This window comes from Lepisma saccharinum, chromosome 5 (genome assembly GCF_977018435.1).
Source record: "Lepisma saccharinum chromosome 5, izLepSacc3.1, whole genome shotgun sequence".
Lineage (NCBI taxonomy): Eukaryota > Metazoa > Arthropoda > Insecta > Zygentoma > Lepismatidae > Lepisma > Lepisma saccharinum.
This window is the reverse complement of record NC_139233.1, coordinates 16,302,134-16,326,047: the sequence shown is the minus strand read 5'-3', so window position 1 is coordinate 16,326,047 and position 23,914 is coordinate 16,302,134. Positions and strand designations below refer to the sequence as shown.

The window sequence follows — 23,914 nt, the reverse complement described above, 5'->3', positions numbered from 1 at the left end:
AAGGGACACTCACAAAACACCCATGCCCAGGCTGGGATTTGAACCTGAGACCCCTGTTGCCGTAGCATGCTGTGCTAACCACTCTGCCATGGAGATTGGCACTTTTGTTTCACTATCTAAGGCAAAACTCAAGCTATCTAGTGTTCGGAATTGGGCTTTGAGCTGCCTATAAACAATTTCATAATGGTGTTAAGTATGTAACTGTAATCTGTAAGGGTCATACTTCAATTTTATCACATATTGAATACAAAGCACAAATTTACTTCTAACCCAGAACTCTTTTGAAAATGAAAATTCATTCCATTCATTGATGTTGGAGATCTCTAACTAAAAGGCGAGAATCTCTCCATGTGAATCAATTTTAAATATGCATAAAGCCGAAACATGAAGCAGATTTCTTGAATTCTAAAATGTATTTTCCTCCACATTGTTTGGTAATAGTTCACTTGATAAGATTTCAAATATTACTTACAAATGAATATCCAATATTCCAACAACCCCCCTCCCCCAACAACCTCCCCCTCCCCCAACAACTCCCACACAGACAAACTCCCTATAATAAATAAAAAATAATATATTTTCTAAGGATAATGATTGTATATTATTTATAAGTATTTAATTTGATGTAATAACATTTAAAAGTAAAAATTAGGTCCGATTAGGTATTGAACCTGGGACCTTGGCATTCCATGCCATGCTAATTAAATTATGAATCAAAACTCAGGCTTTTCCACAACTTACTGAAGGTTGTTCGGGATATATCTGAATGACTTTCAAGGTGTACCTGACCTCATGAAATGCCATGCTGCCACCACTGCTTATGTTCTGTCCAGAGGCCTGCACGAGACCTGGAAGAAAACCATCCACAAGAAGTCGTGCCTACAATAATTTGCAACACACACACTTCAAGCCAGGTGTTCGACATTGCGGAAGTGAGCTTTCCTGAACAAGAACCCACAGGCCTCGATGACTGCCAGGTTTTTCTCTTTACCTGGGTACTAAGAAGTCACTTGAGACCTGATGTAGTTCCTGCAGTCAGACGCCAACACCAATGTCACCAATGCCAATGGCCATTATATTTCACTACGCATGGAGACATTTGAATTTATGCTAGTCGCAGGTGCCTTGAGGTTGTATAACTATTAGATTTTATAACTTCTGAAATTAGTTTCATTATGATGTCAAACCGACTACCACATATTTTCCAAATTTGTTTTGAAGGTCTTGAAATAGGTTTGTGTGTTTTGTTCATTTTATATCACTTTTCTGGTCTTGAAATCATAAATCTTCTCTAGGTTTCATTTTTACGTCGATTATTTTTGAAATGTGTAATAGCATTGCCTGCTATTTGACCCGTCTGAAGATACAAACTAACAATTATATTTTGCATCGTGTTACTATCAATGTGGTCTGTAGAACTAGATAACTCACAACAACGTGAGCGAACGATGATTTGTTGAAAGAGATGACAATATGCAAAAACTTTTTGTAATGTAAATTCTGATTTCATGTTCCATTTTATGGACCCCGTGCTTTAGTGTTCAGCATCACATATCAGAAATTGTAATGGTTGAAAAAGTACTACATTACACGTATATTGAGTATAAAATTTCCTTCAAAATGAAATGTACGAGAACCAAAGAAGCTCTCTTTGTGCCGTAGAGGGGATAATAACACTATGCAAGTCACGAACAGTATAACTTTTCAAAAAGGAGGGACATTATCTTTAGCAACTAATTTGGATATTGAATTGCCAAAATTGACTTGACTTACTTGACTTAATTCCTGTTGTTCCCTGTGGAACATAGGGCATCAACAAAACATCTCCACCTGGTCCTACTGACGGCAATTCTCTTCACTGCATTCCAGCTCTTTCCTTCCTCCAAGGCCTCAGCGTGAACAGATCTTCATCACGTCTGTCTAGGCCTCCCTCTTTTCCTTCTCTCCTGCAGGTTCCAGTCTAGTGCCTCTCTCCCGACAGCCTAATTTTCCTTCCTCAACGTATGCCCTATCCAATTCCATTTTCCCCACTTTATTTGTATGGACACCTCGGTTTCTCCAGATTTTCTCCAAAGTGCTTGGTTTTGAATCACTTCTGGCCAAAATATATTCAAAATTTTTCTCAGGCAGCGATTGATGAAGGTCTGTAATTTAGAGGTAATCGTTTTTGTTACTTTCCATGTCTCAGACCCATATAACAGTACAGACTTAACATTACTTCGAAAAATACGAAGTTTGGTCTTCATTGATATCTTCTTGTTTTTCCATACTGGATAGAGCCTCACAAAGGTACCATTTGCTTTTTGGATTCGTTGAGAAACATACTGTGCAGCCCCTCCGTCTTTTGCCACCACACTATCCAGGTAAGTAAAGCTATCTACATTTTCAATAATCTCTTCACCAATATTAAACGGGTCTGTGGAGTTAATCCTCAGTGCCTTGGTCTTCTTGGAGTTAATCACAAGTCCTGCTTTTTTTGCACTTTCTATCAGATCTGCTAGTTTTGTTTGCATATCACCATGTGCTTCAGATAAGAAGCACAAATCGTCTGCAAAATCAAGGTCTTCTAGTCTGTTATTGAATCCCCATTGGATACCACGTCTTTTCCCTCCTATTACATTTCGCATTACTGCATCGATCACAATCAGGAACATTGTAGGTAATAATATACAACCTTGCCTCACTCCAGACTGCACATCTATTGGTTCAGATACACGACCTTCATGTATAACTCTACATGTATAATCACGATAAGTTTCTCAGATAAGATCAAGAATTTTTGTGGGCACTCCATATCGTTTCACTTCCTTCCACATTGCATTTCTGTTGACCGAGTCAAATGCTTTCTCGAAGTCAACGAGTCAATTAGCCTAAAAAAATTGCCAAAATTACACCAGAGATAAAATCTGTAGCAACAGTTTTCAAAGTTCTTCGAAAAATAGTTTAATTGATTAATTGATTTGGTGTTTTAAGTCCACTTTATGCACAATAAGGTTAATCTGGACTAGACCTATAGTTTAAAGTGGGATCCTAACCATCATGTACCTCCACATGAGACCCCTTGATTACAAGGCGATGATGCTACCACTTCACCATCGAGGCCCCCCCCCCCAAAAAAAAAATAGTTTAATGTAGATCAACCACCAGTTACACAATGTTTCAAAATATTTACGATTGTACTTTTTGGAAAACTTGGTTCATACTTTTTGGCGAATATTCCCCCGCACCATGCTAACCTTATGTACCAAGGGAAAATAAACTGTCCTTGCCTCCCCACTTTTTGAACCTTGCCCCCATAGCTTTGGAACCCAATCGGCGCCACTGGGTGTGAATGATACACATGTTTTCTACCATGGAATAAATCTCTACAATTTTAATTGCTAAACGTGATGAGCATTTCAAGTGCTCCTTGAACTATTTACAATCTAAAAGTTGGCAACAATGACTGCATGACTCATGTATCTGGAGATGGTGCATAACTGGAAAGAGTGTTCACTGCAGATAAGCAAGCTGAATCTTACAAGGCCTGCCAATTACCTGTAGGTTTTTGATGCTTGACGGTTCAAAACCCAGGCATACAGTTCTTACTCGCTCGCCAGCCAGGTGGACATAGTAAGCAAATCTGGCCGATGTGCAGCACTCTGATTCTGTCGGACACCAACATTGTGAACTATTGCCAAGTAACCAAAAGTGGTTGGCCGAATGTTGGGTCAACCGTACTGAAAATGGTTGGCCAAACAGAAGAACATAACGTTAGGCAGCAGTAATTTTGGCCGTGCTTCCAACATTGGCCCAATGCATGGTTGTTATGTTGGGCCAAAATTTGATTTTTAAGTTGGGCCAACGTACTGAAAACTAAACTATAGATAGGTTTTCTGATATATATATATACAGAGTGACTGGTAATTCGATGTATTCCCTGAAAGGGGTTAAAGTAGAGACAATTTGCAATAAATTTGACCATATGATACCCCGTCCGAAAATTAGTAGTTTTCGAGATAATCGAATTTCAATTGTTTTTTTAAAAAATGACAATTTTCCACATAAAAAGATGAATTGAGAAAAAACTGCTCATTGTATGGAACTTATTTCAGCGTTTGCTGATAGCTAACAAATAAGTGGTTAGTTGAAAAAAAAGGTTTTCCCAAATAACAATTGCATGTAAGTAACGGGTGGGTCTAAACTTACAAGTCATGATAAAAAAATGCACTCTTAGTTTACTTGGCAACGTATTAATAAAAAAAATGGTATGACACGAAGCGTACAAATTACTTAAATTACTTCCTTGTGTCATCTGCTATCCAACAAGGTACAAATGTTGCTAACATTCACATTTGTGTACAAGAAATAATACTTCATTCATCTTCATGTGCATGGAAACAATGAACAATACAATTAAAGAACATTACGCGTCTTGCTCAAAGTGGGCACCTCCGTTACGAATGCAGGCACGCAGGGTTTTACGGACATTTGGTCTCTTAACTCGTGATGTGATGGTGTCCTTGATGTGTTGACCAGCTGTTGAGATCCTCTCCCTGAGCTCTTCTTGCGAGTTTACCGTTGTCTTGTCATGTGGCTCCAAATGTAAAAGTCGCTAGGCGTGAAATCGGGGGATCGAGCCGGCCAGCGAATCGGGCAGCCTCGGTCAATCCATTTCTTTGGGTAATTTTCATCCAGCCACTGTCGCACGCCCAGGCAGAAGTATGGATGGGCGTCATCAACAATCATTTGATCCAGCCATTTTTCCTGTCCCAAATCTTAAATGGCATCACTTATGAACATTTTTTGAGGAACGGGATGGCAATGTTGTTGGAGGATGTGCCTCTAGCTACAAGATGTGACATGATTTATCAGCATGATGACTGCCCAGCTCGATCCCCCGATCGATTTGAAGCCTTGCGACTTTTACATTTGGAGCCACATAACAAGACACCGGTAAACTCGCAAGAAGAGATCAGGGAGAGGATCTTAAAAGCTGGTCAACACATCAAGGACACCATCACATCACGAGTTAAGAGACCAAATGTCCGTAAAAACCTGCGTTCCTGCATTCGTAACGGAGGTGCCCACTTTGAGCAAGACGCGTAATGTTCTTTAATTGTATTGTTCATTGTTTCCATGCACATGAAGATGAATGAAGTATTATTTCTTGTACACAAATGTGAATGTTAGCAACATTTGTACCTTCTTGGATAGCTGAAGACTCAAGGAAGTAATTTAAGTAATTTGTACGCTTCGTGTCATACCATTTTTTTTATTAATACGTTGCCAAGTAAACTAAGAGTGCATTTTTTTATCATAACTTGTAAGTTTAGACCCACCCGTTACTTACATGTGATTGTTATTTGGGAAAAACTTTTTTTTAAAGGAACCACTTATTTGTTAGCTATCAGCAAACGCTGAAATAAGTTCCATACAATGAGCAGTTTTTTCTCAATTCATCTTTTTATGTGGAAAATTGTCATTTTTTAAAAAAAACAATTGAAATTCGATTATCTCGAAAACTACTAATTTTCGGACGGGGTATCATATGGTCAAATTTATTGCAAATTGTCTCTACTTTAACCCCTTTCAGGGAATACATCGAATTACCAGTCACCCTGTATATATATATATATTATATATATATATATATATATATATATATATATATATATATATATATATATATATATATATATATATATATATATTGTGAGGCCAAATATAAACTCTAGTAAAAATTATTTGTGTAAAATAAATAAAAATTACAACACTTTCTCATTCATATGGTATCATTATTTTCAAGGTATCTTCAAGTAGCAGCACAGAAAGCTTTCTAGAATTTACTTAGTTTTCCACCTTTCTTGGGATATAGTCTGCACATAATATTGTTTAACTACCTTCACAAGAATACCTGTAAGAATGTTCTTGTTCTGCAGCTAAACAGACAAACAATAAGCAATTCCCAATACATCTTTCATCCATGACGGCTGACAAAGAACTGCTGAGTGACTACAAGTTAAGAATAGCTTCTACTTTCATTTTTGAAATGTTATATTTCCAGCATGTGCTGAGACTGAAATATTCGAAAGAAACACTGTTACATGTAACTTATTTTACACACTATTATTTACAGCATAATCTTGAAAGTTGTCTTAACACAAGAAAGTAGTTTTTAAAACTGATTTTGACTCACTTTTCCATGGTTGGGCAAACGTTGGCAGTCTTTGGCCCAACGTAAGACTAACTTCAATTTGCCAACCAACGTAAACCCAACCTTTCCCACATAAAAACTGCAGTTGGTCCAACAGTTGTGGTTACTTGGGTTACCCTACATTGAAGTTTCCATTGTAACAAACTACATTGAAGAATGGGCATGCAAATCCTACCCATTCCTCTCTGCAGGCTTTCCAAAGTCTGGAGAGGGACAACCATGTTTCAGACGTCATTTCAAGAGTCTGAAGCCAGAGGACTGGCATCAACGTTGTTCACCAGAATGTCCTGGAATGAGATTTCACTAATCACAGTTTCCAGCTCCATCTCCTGATAAAACCAGAGGTATGTTCGGGCGGTATGAGGCCTTGAGGCCTTGTCCATAGGAATCAACTGTTGAGTATCGCCTTTATATAAATGAGGGATGTCTGTACAGAAGATGGGTCATAATAGATGACTGAAAGTAGGCAGCATTCGCCTTCACATTTCTGTCCACCTTATGTGTCAGCAACTTCCCCGCATAATCGAATCCGGTGTCAGCCATGAATTTCCTTGGAGAAGTGTCCCAGCAGTAGCGAACAAAGTTGCTGCACCCCTTGTCATCGATGTTACAGTACGTAATCGACCGAATGTGACCACTGCAAGCTGTGATACACAACATCTGCACAATCACTCCAGCTCAATCCCACAGATAGTAGTGGTGTCGCAAAGTGTTGTTGTTCAGATATGTCCCGAACAACCTTCTGCATATCTCCTGGTATGTCCTGTAGCCTCTTTATGGCCTCCTCTGACTTGTGTTATTACATTCAGTGTGTGCCATAATTTAGTTCTAAAGTGTAAATCACCAACCCTGAGACCTTCTGTAAACAAACGGTCTCACCGATTCGATGTATCACTCCGCGTCAAGTGATTCATGACCGCAATCATCTGCTGTTACACTCATAGTTCGCCGCACCTATTCATTTTATATAAGAGCCTCTGAATGTGAGAACCCACTCTCAAAACATCAGACGAATATGCAGCCGCATACATTGTTACTCTCCCGGTCATTCTCTCTTTCATAACCCTTAAAACTGCAGACACTGACACACCACTGCACTGGGATGCCAACTTAACCACTTTATTTACTGGTTTCTCAGGATACCACTGACAGAACGTTACATAAATATTGAGTAGAATCTGTTTCTCGCCCCTTTTCAAAGGCTGTTCTTGCTGGTGTTTTGAAAACAAGCTCGGAGAACACGGAGGCTTTCCCGCAATTTAGAACTCGGCATGTTATTTTTCTAAGGATAAGTCATTCAATATTACTAAGCTGCACTACTTCCTTGCTGTTCACATGATTATTTTTAGAAAATAACCAATGTTATAAAATATCATATGTACACAAATCTCTAAGCTCATTGGAAGTTACAATGCATATTACTATAAAATGTTCACACTTATCTTGCCTTGCCATGTCACCAAGTTATTTTACGAAGTGCACTATATTTGGCGGAACAAAAATCGTTATTAGGATGCTTGTCAAAGTTTCAAACCGCAATAAATTTACGAACTTTTTGTCTTGTTTTGATCATCATCATCAATATATTTATTGGATTTACATCAATGCATATGACTGTTTATGCCCATTATATATTTTATTTACATAAGATACAATTTACATAAAATCTACAAACAAATTTCAAATATACTCCTATCTATATCATCCTTAGAAATATACATTACCATGTTATATCATTTTGTCTAAAAAAATGCAAGAAAAATATATTCAATTCACATGCATGAAAGAAGCCAAATTTATGGGAAATGATTACTGGTGCAAAGAGTTAACCATAAAGGTGAAGCAATAAGTAAAAAAAGAAAGAGTATTGGGTTTAAAGTGAGACGTCATTTGCGGCAGCGTATCCCATACTACAAATTGGCCATTGTTTTACCTTACGCAATGAATCCTGTAACAACGCTGGATTTCCGTGTGGATTATTTTACTTCTATGAGTTTGCAATGCTTTGTGCATGCAGGTGGTTTTGTTTACAGAAGGTCTCAGGGTTTGTGATTTGAACTTTAGTAATTTTTTTTCAGGTTGAATATAACTTGGAATTCAAATATTATTAATTTAGATTGTAGATATTTTTTGTAAATTGCATGAATCTTACTATTAATTTATTCAAAAGGTCTAAACCAAGGATAACATATTCCAAGCATTCACTTACAGGTATACATTGGAAGATAAAAATACATACATATATTGTGGATGAAGGAAATTATAAATACATCCTCCGCTAATAGAAGTACAAAATCAATACATCATTTGAAACATTTAGAATATTGACCCTGATGGCCATATAATTCAGTCATATGCACTATCACTTTCCTTCTAGTTCTCCTCCTCTAGTACTTCAGCTCTTCATTTTATGATTTTTCTACCTTGTCCTCCTTCATTTCTATTTAACATTATTTCTCTCTCTATCTATCTAAAAGAAACACACATGTCTTGAAACAAATTTTATCCACAATAAATATAAAATATACCTCTGAAGAAATTATGTGCATGTTAAGACCACTAAAATCTATGACACTACTGGCTTAACCTACAATTGTGTTGTTCATATAAAATGCAATGTATGAGAAAGAATTTTAAATGTGTTTCTTGCATTTTACATCATTTGCCTTGCCCTTTACGTTTAATACTTGTATGTGTAATCTGTCTGCAGAAAGAATTATAAACTTGTTTGTGCAAACAAGCTGAAGAAATATGAGCACATCTTTAAAAAAAATTAAAAAAATAGAAAGCCATGTCAACACAGTGTGACAAATAAAACTAAATATATATATATTTTTTACTTTGAAATTTTTTCCACAGAAGGTAAACATGTTGTTCATCTGATACTTTGGTACAAGAAACTGATTTGCATTATTAGTACTCTTGTTTTTTTCAGTAGTTTGTAGGTTTTTTTGTGAAAACACCATTTTAGACACTAGAAACTTTTTTAATTTTAGATAATATATATATATTATATTTTATATGTTTAAAGAAATTATTTTGTGGAGATAGATTACTTGTGTTGGGTTTGGAATTTGTGTAGTGTAGACTATCTCCACATAAAACACGTTAATTTTCTGTACAGGGCGGTCTTCATTACGGCAGCGTATCAAGAGATGCATCCACTTTATCCGTCCCATCGGCGTATGTAAGTTACATACAATATCACTGTAGATACACTGTCTTTTTATTTCCAATCTTTTGTGCTATCATCGTATCTCATGGCCCTCTTTTTAGTAACATCACATAAAACAGACTCGTGAAGTTTATGCACGTGTGTTTTCTTTTGCACACAGCTGGGTTCTTTATGTTCATGTGGCCTCGTCCTCGTCTACAGTATATCGTCTGCTCTTCCGTGTGATCTGTCCTTGTGTGTGTCCTTCAGTCTTGTGTAATACTTCAGCATTTGTGAATTTCTATGTTTCCTTAATAACAAGCCAATATCAGCATTTGTGAATTTCTATGTTTCCTTAATAACATGCCAATATCAATGTAAACATGCACATGTAATTGTCTCACACTTAAAGTTTAACAATACTATATTAGCTCTCATAGAAACAGGAGCGTAATTTTAAACCATCAATATAATTTATAACATGCAAATATCCTAAATTATGTATCTTATATTGCAGTGAAAGTACTGAAACAACAAACTGATAAAAAATAGCATGTTCTAGGAAAAATAATTTGGTTTTTGAAATGTGAACAACCCAAAGAATTTTTTTTTTTTAAAACTGGAATATTAAATTATATTTTAAGTGTTTTTCATAATTTCAGTACCTAAATTATTTGTAAGATCTAGAAGTTAATGGTATATGTATATTCAGCCTTCCATATTATTTAATATTGTGTTTTTCATATAAATTAATTTTACAAACTGCAAAATATATTCATAATTGGGAAAAGAAAGACGCGGTAGTATATAAATATGGAGAAACTAGTACTCACTTTTATCCACGAAGCTGTTTTTTTTCTTTTTCGATTAATTTCAGTGGCCACTGCCACCATCCTCGTTGGAAGTTGCTGTACTGTTGCTTGGCGTGCGTCTTTTGTTTGTAGTTCTCTGGCTGCCGCTAGGTGCACTGTTGTGTAGCCACCATCACTGAAATAGCCCTGAAACATGGCTACACTGAAGCACAACTTTCAACTTGGTGCAGTAAAGCGGAAATACAGGTCAGACACCCAAACCAACCACAATCAACCCATCCGCAAGCAACCCAGCCACAATCAGCCTCCAGCGGCCAATATAAATGGTTTGCCTTCCCCTACCATCCCACCACTTCTAACTGCATATCCAAAGCCCTTCTCCCATATGGCATCAAAGTAGCGCACAAACCCAATTCCGAAATAGCTGATAAACTGAACAAACACAAATGGTACTTCCTTTTTCCCCCTTGATAACCCAGGTGTATACGATGCAGAGTGTGAATGCAATGCTCATTACATCAGCAGGTCCATCAGATCTGTCAATGAAAGAATCCAACAGAACCTAGCAGATGCGAAAAAAGCTCAACCTACTACTGGTCTTGCTAAACATATCAAATACAATAGCCATAAAATTCAAAAGGTTCAAGTCAAACACACTGCCCACATGCTCGTAGGGATCAAAATCAAGGAAACGCACGCCATAATGCACTTCCTGCACGAGCTAAACATCGATAGCGGGCAAGCGCACCACACTTGGATTCCCCTACTACAACAGTTATCGCCCGGAAATAGCAGACGACACAGACCAAGACACACAGTTAACAACAGCGCACCTAGTGGCAGCTAGAGAACTACAAACAAAAGACGCACGCCAAGCAAGTTCCAACAAGGATGGTGGTAGTGGGCACTGAAATTAATTGAAAAAGAAAAAACAGCTTCGCGGATAAAAGTGAGTACTAGTTTCTACATATTTGCAAAATATACTTACTTATTTAATACATATTTGTGAAAATTTTATAAATTAACTACATAACAGTCACTATTTTTATTAGATATTTATTTCTTTTGTCCACTTTATGTTGCACATTTATACTGTCAAGTTAACTGTAACACTTGGAAAAATTTAAGAGATATATTATTGTATGGTACATAATCTTGCATGTACCATATGGTGTATGGTAAATTTTATTCTGATGTTATTACATCATTCTCACATTTTGCTTAACAAACTTGTGGATCAGGCTTATAGTTATGCGATTTGCTGAAGTCGCACAATTATATTCTCTCAGATACCATCACATTAACACAAACTATGTGGAGAAATTAACATTCATATGGTACAGTATGTCGGAGCCAGGTTCAAGTCCTGATCAAACCTGCATTTTTCACTGAAATTTCTAAGCAACATTCATGATGAATTTCTAAAGCTGATTGACAGATTTCTGCGAATGCTACAGTCCATCTTGTTCTGTCACTACAAACAAGTAATATTGCTTCTACTGAGGAATATAAAAGGATTTAGAAAAAATATCAAGTGCTACATTTGTTATGAGAAAACACAAAGCAACAGTGATTTATTTCAGCAGTAGACATGTTTAAAGAAGTATACAAATATGACACCACAAATTAAACAATCTCATATTATAATAAAAAGACATGTTCCTATATCAGCGTGTGAAGCGAAACCTCATTATTTTTGCATATAATAGTAATAATCATTTTTAGATTAGTTACAAATTCCACCATGTATACGTAGCATTACAAGTACGTTATTCACGAACTAATATTAGAATGCCATGCAAATGTTTTGCTGTTATAGCCTCTAATTTTGTTATGTCATGTCCAAAAGAAAGCATATATAAAATAAGAAAATAGGGAACACTCGCTAGCCAAAAAGATATGGTTGATATCTTGTATTATCATTATCATTTGAGATCAAAGTGCCATGCTGTAAACATGACTTGAACTAAAACTTACATAGGCCTACATATGAATGTGCATGAGAGGGTAAAAAGTAATAATTCTTCCTTCCACAAATGGAGGCTATGTTCTTTCCCTAAATCTCGTTTATTTTTATTAAAGTGTGACTTACAGTTGCATTCTCTTGTGCAAATTTTAATACATATATATGTGTATATATGTATATATACACACACTTATATGTGTGCATGATACCCAGGTTCAGTTATCAGGGTGAGTGATCGCATGTGGAAATTTTTGCGGCCTTATCCCTGCATAAAGCAGCTCCGAGATGTAGGTGGTCTCTAATCACCTGGAGGGCAATGGCAAATTCAGTGTGGCCAAGATCGAGAACATGTTGGACCCTGTCTCCAACATCACTTATATATCAATACTACTTAGTAAACATTGAAGAACATCTCCAATTGGTAAATAGTCTGATAGCAAGCCACAGATTTCATTAATTTTATATTTCTGTAATTACTTGATTAACAGCCACAGGCTTTCAATTAGCTCAACCAAGTTGTGTACTTTTGATTCATAATTAGTGGTGTACCCATGAAAAGTTTGTGTGTGTGTGTCTGTGTGTATGTGTGTGTGCACATGGAGGAAAGGATGGTGGTTACAACTTTGTGTCGATACAACTTTTTTTTACAAAAAGTAGTACATCTCATACACGACAAGATGGAAAAATGTAGCACTAACTACTAAAAAGAGGTGCCATAAACATCCATATGAATACATTTTTCATTCATACAAATTCCTGGCCACCCCATTGTGACATCTTTGTACAGTTTGAAGAAAAGTACAGTGGAGGGGCCAGGGCTGAAAATATTCCACACATCTATTTGTACTTTCTCTGAAGTTAGATTGTTTTGTTTCCTTTTTTCATCTCTTAATTTTATTTAATTAACTCCTGTCGGACCTCAGATTGTAAAAATTGTATCACAGGTGAAAAGGATTCAGACATCGCTATTTCTACAGAACAGCTGTATTCAAAATTACTTTCCCCTCCCCCCTTTAAAGTTCACGTTTTCTGTGATTGTTTTTCAAGTTTTCAAGAAAGTGAAAGTTGTTTGCCATTCTAAAAAAAAAATCCATACCTCAACTTTACATTCTTGTAGATTTTCTTCTTGACTTTCCGATAAGACTATGGCACATGGTTTCTGAGTGCATATGTTACTCTAGAAGAAAATGTGAGGTACATGAATCAAGACCTAGCAGATTGGGAATACAATCAATCACAGAAAGATGTGTATCTTAATATTAAACGTGATGATTATCACAATGTGGACATTAGAAAAGAATTGAAAATAAAAATTCTGCCAACATTTTTAATATCTGCCATAAGCATATTTTATTTTAAATGCACATTACAACAAATTCAAAAAAATTGTATGCATATTAATTTTTATACAAATTATTGTAAAATTGCTTGTTATGAATACAATGTTGCCAAATTGAATAAAGTTACGCTCAGTTTTCATTTTAGAGGTTTATGCACCAAATTTAAAATTTCTAATTCTTCACCTTATCGTTTTATTAGTATTACTCATTGTACATTGTAAACAACAAATGTCCTATTTCTATCATCCTAATTGCCTCATTAATTATTATTTGATTTTAAATCTTGGTAAATGTTGCCAAATTGAATAAAGTTACGCTCAGTTTTCATTTTAGAGGTTTATGCACCAAATTTAACATTTCTAATTCTTCACCTTATCGTTTTATTAGTATTACTCATTGTACATTGTAAACAACAAATGTCCTATTTCTATCATCCTAATTGCCTCATTAATTATTATTTGATTTTAAATCTTGGTAACAAATTTAATCAACAAGTAAAACTGAACTGAACATAGAGAATCTTCGGGGAAAATGCAAGTCCACTAAATCTGTCATGATACAAAGTTGTAAACTTGAATGAAATTGAAATGAATTCCCATTAGAAAAGGGAAGAAAGTTTGTGTAACCAATATCTGTTTTAGAACCTATTAAAATTTTTAGCTGATTCATCATGGATATTTTTTGTAGCTGATTCATTATGGACAAAAGATGCTTTTGACAGATACAGAATACCATCTGTAGTACCATCACAAAAGTGACACCAAATTGAAAGATTTTGAGTGTTTAACTGTCCTTAATGTATTTTTCAACATTATGTGAATTTTAGATTCATTACAAAAAGTAACCGGTGAATTTCAGTAGCATTTATGATAATAAATACATTATTAATCTCAGTATCAGGGTACAATGATATGAATATTTGCAATTAAACTTTGAGTTATTTACAATATCATTTCAACAACACAGAAGCTAATAATGATAACTAAATTACAATGCTCTGCATTATTACAATTTTGAAATTAAATAATAAGAATTATAACATTTTTCTAATATTACACAAATAGCTATTAGAAGTACAATAGTGCCTTGTATTTTTTTCTAATTAAGACTCAGGATGATTGCTTCACCCCTTTACTGAACTGAATGTGAAATTCATTCTAAATACAACAAAGAATTTCCGTATTTACCCCTTGATATAAAATGTAAGCAAAATTATAATTATTTTTGTAATAAAGTAGAAAACATTATGCTTTTGTATAAAAATGTATGATTTGTATATTTTCTTTTGGACTTCATCACAAATTACATTATGATCCTACTGTGTAGAAGTGAAGGTAACAAATATAGTTTTGTTTGTAATTTAATAATATGCCAACATATATAGAATTATGTGTGTATAAATGTAAATGCCCATGAGTAAGTCAATATAATTTATCTCCACAGGTATTTTCAAATTTATGAATTATATAAAACCCACACCTGCTTATTTTTAACCATAAATATTTTAAAAAGAATTAAAATTTTTCTTATGAAAGTAAACTAAAATTCATCAGTCCAAAAGTTGTTGAATTTTGAAAAGATAATAAAATTTTATGTGTTTTGTGTTGACTTTGTGCTAATCTTCCTTCATCATGTTTCTTCAGCTCTGTTTGTTGCAGGTTTGGCTTACATGTTAAAAAAAACAACACTGCTTACTGTTTTGTTTGCGACACTTTGTTTAAGTGATATCGTCCTGTCTTCGTCCATATTTTTATTATTTATTTAAGTTACCTAAAAATAATTAATCAATGTAATAATGATGTATTATATGTTACATATATTTATTTTGTATTGTAGAATTACGTGTTGACTGTAGTAAAATACATTTCGTTGATGCCTATTAATAAAAACGTTTCATTTCAGTCTTAATTGTTTGTGCTTAACTCATTGCTTTTATTTATTTTCTCTCCTTAATAGCTTGCACGGAGCATGATAGTAAGTATAGTTTCTGCATAAAAGTCTTTGTGTAAATAATATGTACGAGAAATTGCAACGAAACAAGTTAAGGAATTATATGTGGTAGTTGACTTCTGTTAATGTTCAGCTGTTAATCAAAGCAAACTTGAATATTCAAATAGGCAATTCCTTATAGATTGTTCTTAAATAGTAATACAATAGATCTCATTTTAAATTTGAAGTTTCAATTTATTTTGATAGTTTCTAAACTGACTATAAATATATTCATAAATGTGAACAAGTCATATTAATGAAGCATATTATCAAGTAATAGGTAGAGCAGTACTTTAAAATTGTTTTTCAAACACAATGCAATTATTTCAAGGGCTCGGGTGTAAAACATGGTGACATTTTGGTCATTTCTGAGTTACAAAGTAAAATGTACCATCCTTCAATATTCGGGTGAAGCCTTCTGAAATTGGTAAACACAACACAAAATCAATTTATCTGCAGTATAGCTTCTAATAACCTTTTTTCTTAATGAACTCGGAAATGGCCAAAATGTCACTTACCATGTTTTAAACCCGAGCCCTTCATTTGTTACACTAATTTTGTGAATAATTCTAATGTCAGCTTTTTCTTATTTATTATTGCTATTAGCATTAGACTTAAAATGCACATGTTTATTTGTACATTGTTGTTATGTCAACAAGAGAGCATTTCTTTCATGATATTACTTCGTAGTTTTAAAAAAATAAATTACTTTCATTTCTAATGTTCTTGAAAATGCATATCAATTTGTAATAATAGCAATGCTCAGGATGTCATTGGTTTGCTTACTCATCATTTCAATCTGTAGTTTACGGATTGCTGTTTTGTTGTACAGTACCTCCACTTTTCATCAGAGATGAGTTGATGATGCTATCGTGTTCCTTACAGATTAATGCATCACTTGCCAATGCAAGTGTTCTGAATTATCAACATTAATAAAATGTTTGCGCAAATCTTGCAGTGTATTCAAAATCCGCATACGACAAATTTTAATCAGCTCTCCTGCAAAGTTAATGCAGATGGACATACGACAACACAGTACTCAGCCAGCATTATATAACTTAGAGTAGTAGCTTCTGCAGTGTACTACTATTAACAATATTACAATATATAAATGAAGGAGAAAAGAACCAAGCAAGTCAATTTTCCGTCGTAAGTTATTTCCTGCCATGTGGAGGCTGTCCTGGACTTTACAACATGCTTTCCATTTCATGCATTTAAAACTTCCATTCTGTCAAATCATGAGTTTTTTGTATATTTTTATTTACATTTTCAGTACTGCTTTGCAATTAAAATTTCATTTTATGGAATTTGACGAATGTTGACATAACTGCTTTCTTCTCTGTTGACACTTTAAATTCTTTCTTTGTCCTTTGAAGGCAAGTTTGTCAAGTTTTTTATTTGTCAGGAACTACTAAATTATCAGTATGATTACGATCACTCAGATTAACTTGTTCTTGTTTTCCTTCCAGGGCGGAAGTATGCCTAATACAAGCAGTAGTGTGCCATTCCTGCTCTCCTCCAGTGTATCGAGCCTAAAGTCACGTCGGCCCTCAGCCTGTTTATCAGGTTCACAAGGTTCAGGCCTATTACAACAGCTAGGCTCGGGCATGGTAAGACAATTCACACTGGGATATCAGCACCCGGGCAACCGAAGGTCATTCTCTGGTAGCAATGTAAGGATTTGTTAGCAAAAGAATATTAATATGTTATCTGTTTAAAGAAACAAAAAAAGGGGAAAAATTCATGTCGTAAATGTAACCGATGTGTTTTTATTCGTATGCTTTTCACTTATTGCTTGGAATGCAAACAAGTCTGTCTGTCATTTCTACTTGGAACAAATTATTCCTTGCAGAAATGTAACAATGTGTCATCCTAAAAATGTTGTACTTTGTTTATGAATATCTTGTGAATTTGTATAGACCTTCAACCCAGACCGACATAAATGTACCAGGTGCTGTAACCCAGGTAAATGACATAATGTTTATAAACAGAAAAAAATCATTAAAACATATTTTCAACATGCTTTTAAAGGGCAACCCTGAAAGAAATAATAAAATAACTCTCAGTAGAATAGATACAGTGTAAAAATATACTAATTTGTTAATGTATTTAATAAAATAATTTTAAATGACATAGAAGTAGAATGAAGTGTGAAATTAGGAAAGTAGATTGTGACTACAAATTAAACAGAAAAAGAGAGAGAGAGAGACAAATCTCAATTAATTATCTTAAAATTCTCCATATTTATTTTGTAAAAAATGGCCCAGTGACCTACAGCATGTGGGTGCACTAAAAAATATAATGTTACCTGCAAGTTCAACATTCTTGATACTGTAATTATTAGTGAACTAAAAATTGGGAGGAAATGATGTCAACAATTATATATTTCTTATTTCTTGATTCCAAGTGTTGAGGCTAGTATCTCTTGTTACATATTTGAGAATTACAAGTTTTGCATTTAAAATCAGATTGAATTAATTTGAAATACTCTTTCATAAAGTTTACACTGATAGCTCTAAATATATTTTACCTAAGTAATTAGTATAACAAATTGTTTCATGAAAAACGTAAATTTGAATGTTAATCAATAGGAGAAATAAAAAAAAATTGTAAACAAATGGCAGTAAATTAGGTACTTTTGGAATCATTCATTAAGTAACAATATAAAATCAATATCCTCAACATTAAATTATATAATATTTACATATTTTGTGTTTCATTCCCTTTCTTATATAACCTGTTGTTGAATATACGCAGATATAGTTTGTGTAAACGACATCCTTTACTGCATTTTTTAAAAATGTGCTCAAGTTCACACATACTCTCTTGGTAGATCACAAAATATCAAATATAATGTGAATAAAACAAGCGAAGTCTCTTCGGCAATATGTGTTTTATCACTTATCGAAATACATATACATGACATTCTTTTTTAAAACATTCAAAACTTCCAAGGATTATGTGAAATGCATATTTTAAGAGTATAAGGATTATAATTTCTTAAAATTATAATATCCATAGATATCTAACATCTTGACATTTTTAATTGATACACAATATATCTTCATAAGTGCATTTAGTTAATTTGTTTCACCAGTTAGATAGTATAAGAAATTTTCAATGTATTGAAACAATCTTATGCTAGTCATTTTACATTTAGACTTAATATTACCTGATAGGCTTGCAAATGCAATGGATATGAATATGCATATATAGCATTTACTCAAAGTACTCATTTATTTTTTCTTAACCATAAGGTGATGCAAAAAATATTGTGAGTGTGCATTTGTTTTAACTTTCTATTTTTGTTTTTGGACATTTTTTATTGAAAGAGCAGAAGATGATTCTGCAATAAAAATGATGCATGGCATGACAGCTGCAGGATTTTATTTTGATCACTTTTAAAAATAAAAATAATGTTTTTGCATCTTTTGTATATTGCAATGAACATTTTCATTTTTACTTTGGTGTAGTGATGTAATGTACTACACAATGTTTCTTCTTTTTTGTTATGATGTACTTAACTAATTATTATTTCATTATGTATCTTGACGTTTTCCATGCCCTTTTAAACAAGGGTCAACGGAAGAAAAATAAAATTCAAATTCAAATTCAAATTCAAATCATGCATGCCCAGAGGGTTAGAATGAAGAGGTCATGCAACAACATGATGAATGCTAATTATTGTAAATCTACTGTTTATTTAAATTAATTTAAATTTTATTGCAATAGATCCAATTCTGTGGAACTGGAAAATGTGATTCTTACAAATTGCTATAGAGGCACTTTGCACCCTGCAGGGGAGGAGGGTCAAATTTTATAAATTTAGGACTAACGCGTTTAATATGGTTGTTACATACAAATAGCTTGATGTTCGAATTTCAAAGTATTGTTTCTGTTGAATTTTAAAATCTTATTCAATTATTCTTATCAAATTATACTTATTTGACCTCAAGCGTGAATTATCTCATGTGATGTATCATCATGATCTAGTCATTACAATAAAAATAAAAGACAAAAATTAAAAATTTAATTAGCTACCATTTTGCTTTCAGAATCATTACTTGAGGCTTGGCTGAACCTTTGACCATTGACTCTCGAATTTTCCTCTCCTTTCAAAAAATTTTATGATATGCCAAAATCTGAAAAATTATATTCACATGAATCTTCATGTGGTCTACTTTCATTTGGCTAGATATTCTGAATAGTTTTGTCTCTACGTAAGTCTACTAAACCAGTGATTCTCAAACTGTGGTACGCATACCCCCAGGGGTACATGAACGACTTGAAGGGGGTACGTGATCCTCGGAAGAGAAATGTCGAGAACACCTACAGGACAACATTTTTGCTGGAGGTGTGTAGAGCAGACATCATAGCTTTGTCACTCAGAATCTTATATTTGTTTCACAAATTTTTGAAATAAAATACTCGTTAGAAATAAAATAAAGTAAATTTTGAGTCGAATCTCAGTTTGAAAGTTTAAAGTGCTCAACCAGACATAAAAAAAAAAGAAACTTCTCAGTAGAAACTCGGAAGATTTACAATTTACAAAACTCCAAAATTGTGCTTCAAAGTTTGTTTGCAAACTTATTCTTGTTCTTTACGTTTTCTTCAATAACTGGAAAAATATATGGAAATTAGTTTTTTATATATACTTCCATGGACGTCCGCAGGATTTTTTCCAGGGAGGGGCAAGGAAGGTGTTTTTTTCCGGGGGGGGGGGCAAACAAGGCACATTTTCCTCAATAATAGTGTTGTTTCCTCAAAAAACATTGCTTAAATTTGAATTTATCATATTCATGCAATAATTAACACATATTATTGTGGCTGTAATGAAATTATATGTGAAAAATATATAATTTTTGGTTGACTTTCATTTTCCAGGGGGGGCCATGGCCCCACCTTGCCCCCCTTCCGGACGCCCATGTATACTTCTTAGCATACATATGTTCCACATTTTTATTTTTGTAACTAATTATAAAGATTGTAAATGTAGGAACACCCAACAATATAATAAACGTAGGATTTAACATCTTTCCACATACAGCCCGAATGCCATACTGGTCTATTGTAGATACATGCCTGCAGCATATCAACTTTCCACCAATCAGGGAGCCCAAAAAATCCCCATGACCTACTATTCGGAGAAAACCTATGGTGGGGGTTCATTAGAAGTTGACTTGCGACTAAAGGGGTACAATGAGAAAAAAGTTTGAGAACCACTGTACTAAACTATCTAGACAACAGTGAAAGCAAGCCACATGAAAATTCAAGTGAATGCTCTAGAAGGAATTTAAGCTGATGTAATTGTTCAGATTTTGAAATGTGATAACAATTTTTCAAAAGAAGAAAATTAAAAAACAACTGCCTTAGTGTTGGCCGAAGGTCTGGCTGGCTTAATGAGGACAGTTCACACAATATTATCTCCCTCAGATTCAGTAAATTCAGAAGATAAAACAGATTAATTGGTATTCTCACAACATTGACTGATTTAGGCATAAATCATTGTATCCATATAGATAAAAAAAAAGGTAAAGTGTTCCCCTGTGCATAGCACCACGCCTTGAAGGCATATAGGGGGTGTGGGGGTAACGCCCCACACTTTCTTGATCCGGTCGTGAGTGGGGGTGATGTGATCAGCATCACGCCCCTGACCGCCTTTACCCCCCAGGGTTTCCCCCAGGTACCCATGTTATTCGACGCTGGGTAGGCGCCGGGGCCGCTTCCACCGTTAGAAAAGTTCCCGGATTTGAACCGGCTGGGGATCGAACCCGGGACCTTGAGCATGGTAGTCAGACGCGTTACCGACTGAGCCACCGCGGCCACTATGGATACAACTCTCAATCATTTTAACAATTTGGAATAGACAGTTTTTGTCCTTTATGGCAAATCTATTGCAGTCACTCGGTTATATATATTAAGGAGATCAATAAACCATTCAGATTTTCTTGGATCATTTGTAATTTTGCATTGCATCAGTAGAATAATGCATAGTTATTGATATCAGTACTTGATCAGTATAGGATAAAATTGTTTTCCAACCATAATAAATCCCTAGCATCTATTATAATGAACTTCCACATAGATTAGGACTGAGTCGTAACTGGTGGCTGGTAATAATTGCATTGGTATTGGAAAGTATCTGTTCAGATACAAACTCCAATAGTTTTCCACAGTGCATATACAGTGTGTCCGTAAAGTCATGGTGCACTTTTGACTGGTCACAGGAAAGCAACAAAACAAGATAGAAATGTGAAATCTTCACCAAATAAAAGGAAAACTCTCCAAGTTTCTTACCTATTCAGTGCAGTTCGATGTGGCCTCCATTTGTTGCCCAACACACATCTAAACGATACTCAAGTTCTTCCCACACACGGTTAAGGACGTCTGGTGTAACAGAGTGAATAACGTCTGTGATTCTCTGTTTTAAATTATTAATGTCGTTGATATGTTCACTGTACACATGTTGCTTCACATAACCCCACAAGTAAAAGTCTAAGGGCATCAGATCTGGGGATCATGCTGGCCACAGCTGGGGGAATGTTGTATCCAGAAACTCACAAAAATTGTTGGCGTAGTGTGGAGGCGCGCCGTCATGTTGAAAGATGACACCTTCTGGAAATTGTGGCACTGCATACATTTCCAACATGTCAAGGAATTTTTTTGCCGTCACAGTCTGCTCCGCAAAGAAAAATGGGCCTATCACTTTATCATGCATTAGGCCACACCACACGTTCACTTTAGGGGTGTTACGTTCGTACTCAACGTAGGCACGAGGATTTTCAGCAACCCATATTCGGACGTTATGGCGATGAACATGTCCCCAGACATGGAATGTCGCCTCATCGCTAAACACAATCTTCTGCAGAAATCGTTCATCATTGTCGATCTTATGAAGCATATCCACTGCTGCGCAGTTCGTGGTGTTGCGTCATCACCTGTGTGCGCACACGCTTGCGCATCATAGTACTGAAACTTGGAGAGTTTTCCTTTTATTTGGTGAAGATTTCACATTTCTATCTTGTTTTGTTGCTTTCCTGTGACCAGTCAAAAGTGCACCATGACTTTACGGACACACTGTATGTCTTGCAAGGTTTGCAAAAGGCATGCTAAGCTTAATATCCTGGAAATTAAGCAAAATTTGCAATTCCCATTAATTTTGTACATTGTGTAACAAAAATAGATAACTCTATTTTAATATTCTGATTATTCCTTATGTGAAAATGTTTAAAACTGTTAGATTGATAGGGTATAGTTGCAATTGAATACTCGACTATTAAATTTATAAATCTTATAAACAATTATTAATTGTTTTAATTTTCAAAAATCAGTATCAGTGGGATTCAATAAGAATATCAACATTTGTATCCATTCAAAAAGTGCCTAGAAAACACCCAGCCAAAAGTACCATAAAAATGACTTTTGGCTTCAACATGTAAGGTTAATGCTTCACAAGTAAATATACATTATTAGTAAACATTTCTGTAGGATCAATATGGACAAGTAAAATTTAGGAATCGATAATTTATTCTTGGGTTTGCATGTAACGCTCAAACTTGGAGGTAAAATATTCATACATTCTACTCAAGACATTGATATGAGGGAAATATATTAAATTACAAGAGTCTAGGGCCACAATGTATTATCTTGCCGGTCACACATTTTATTCAGTCATTCTAAATAGTGTATGGATAAAAATCTAATAACATTCATGACATTTGTTCTTCAAAGCATACTTGCTAAATGCTGACAAGTTTCATTTCCAACAGCATATTTTTTTTTCATTCTTCTAACTTTCGTCTGCAGTTTCCATTTAATTTTCCTTTCCTAAATTTTGCTCAGAACATTTCTTTTAACCTTGCTATGTTCAAAATTAAATGTACTTTTTTTTTAATTTTGGAAAGGCACATTTTTATTATGTATTTGGAACTACTACCTTCTCCTATTTTATTCTATATTTTCTTACACATACAACACCAAAAACTTTTCAAAGAAGTAAGCTCTTAAAATCAGCAAGAATAAATTTTATCATAAATGAACTGTAATTACTAGTTTATGCTTACAAGTCCTCAAAAGAATTTTGATTGGCACACATGAACATATATTTATTAAAGAATAAGTTTTCTGTCTTTTGTGTTTTCTTCTACATGAAAATTTGAAAGTTTTTTTCTCTCGTTGAAGATTTTAAAAATTCAAACTTTCTTACTCTCAAAATGTTTCCTACCATATGATCCCATTAGTTAGTAATGAAGAATATCATCTAGCAAAATACCATTCATATGTCATCATGCCTGTTTTCATTTTCATCTCAATCAATATTTTGTGGTATTAATAACTATTTAGTGCCAACAATTCTCACTGGACAGAAAATAGCAGTTGCTTAGATTCCTTAAATATTTTAGAAATTGTAACATTCTTTTACGAATATGTCTGTATCATATTCTTCTCTCTTGTTAA

The 23,914-nt window shown here is 34.4% G+C and overlaps 1 protein-coding gene across 1 annotated transcript in view; it reads left to right on the top strand.

Moving 5' to 3' along the window:
- bma (SCY1-like protein bma) overlaps positions 1-23,914 on the top strand; it is a 554,791-nt gene that overhangs the window by 524,753 nt on the left and 6,124 nt on the right. The window contains exons 14-15 of the mRNA XM_083123076.1: positions 15,425-15,442; positions 16,927-17,067. Coding sequence (XP_082979202.1) covers positions 15,425-15,442; positions 16,927-17,067 — 159 coding nt within the window. The remainder of the gene's footprint in view (positions 1-15,424; positions 15,443-16,926; positions 17,068-23,914) is intronic.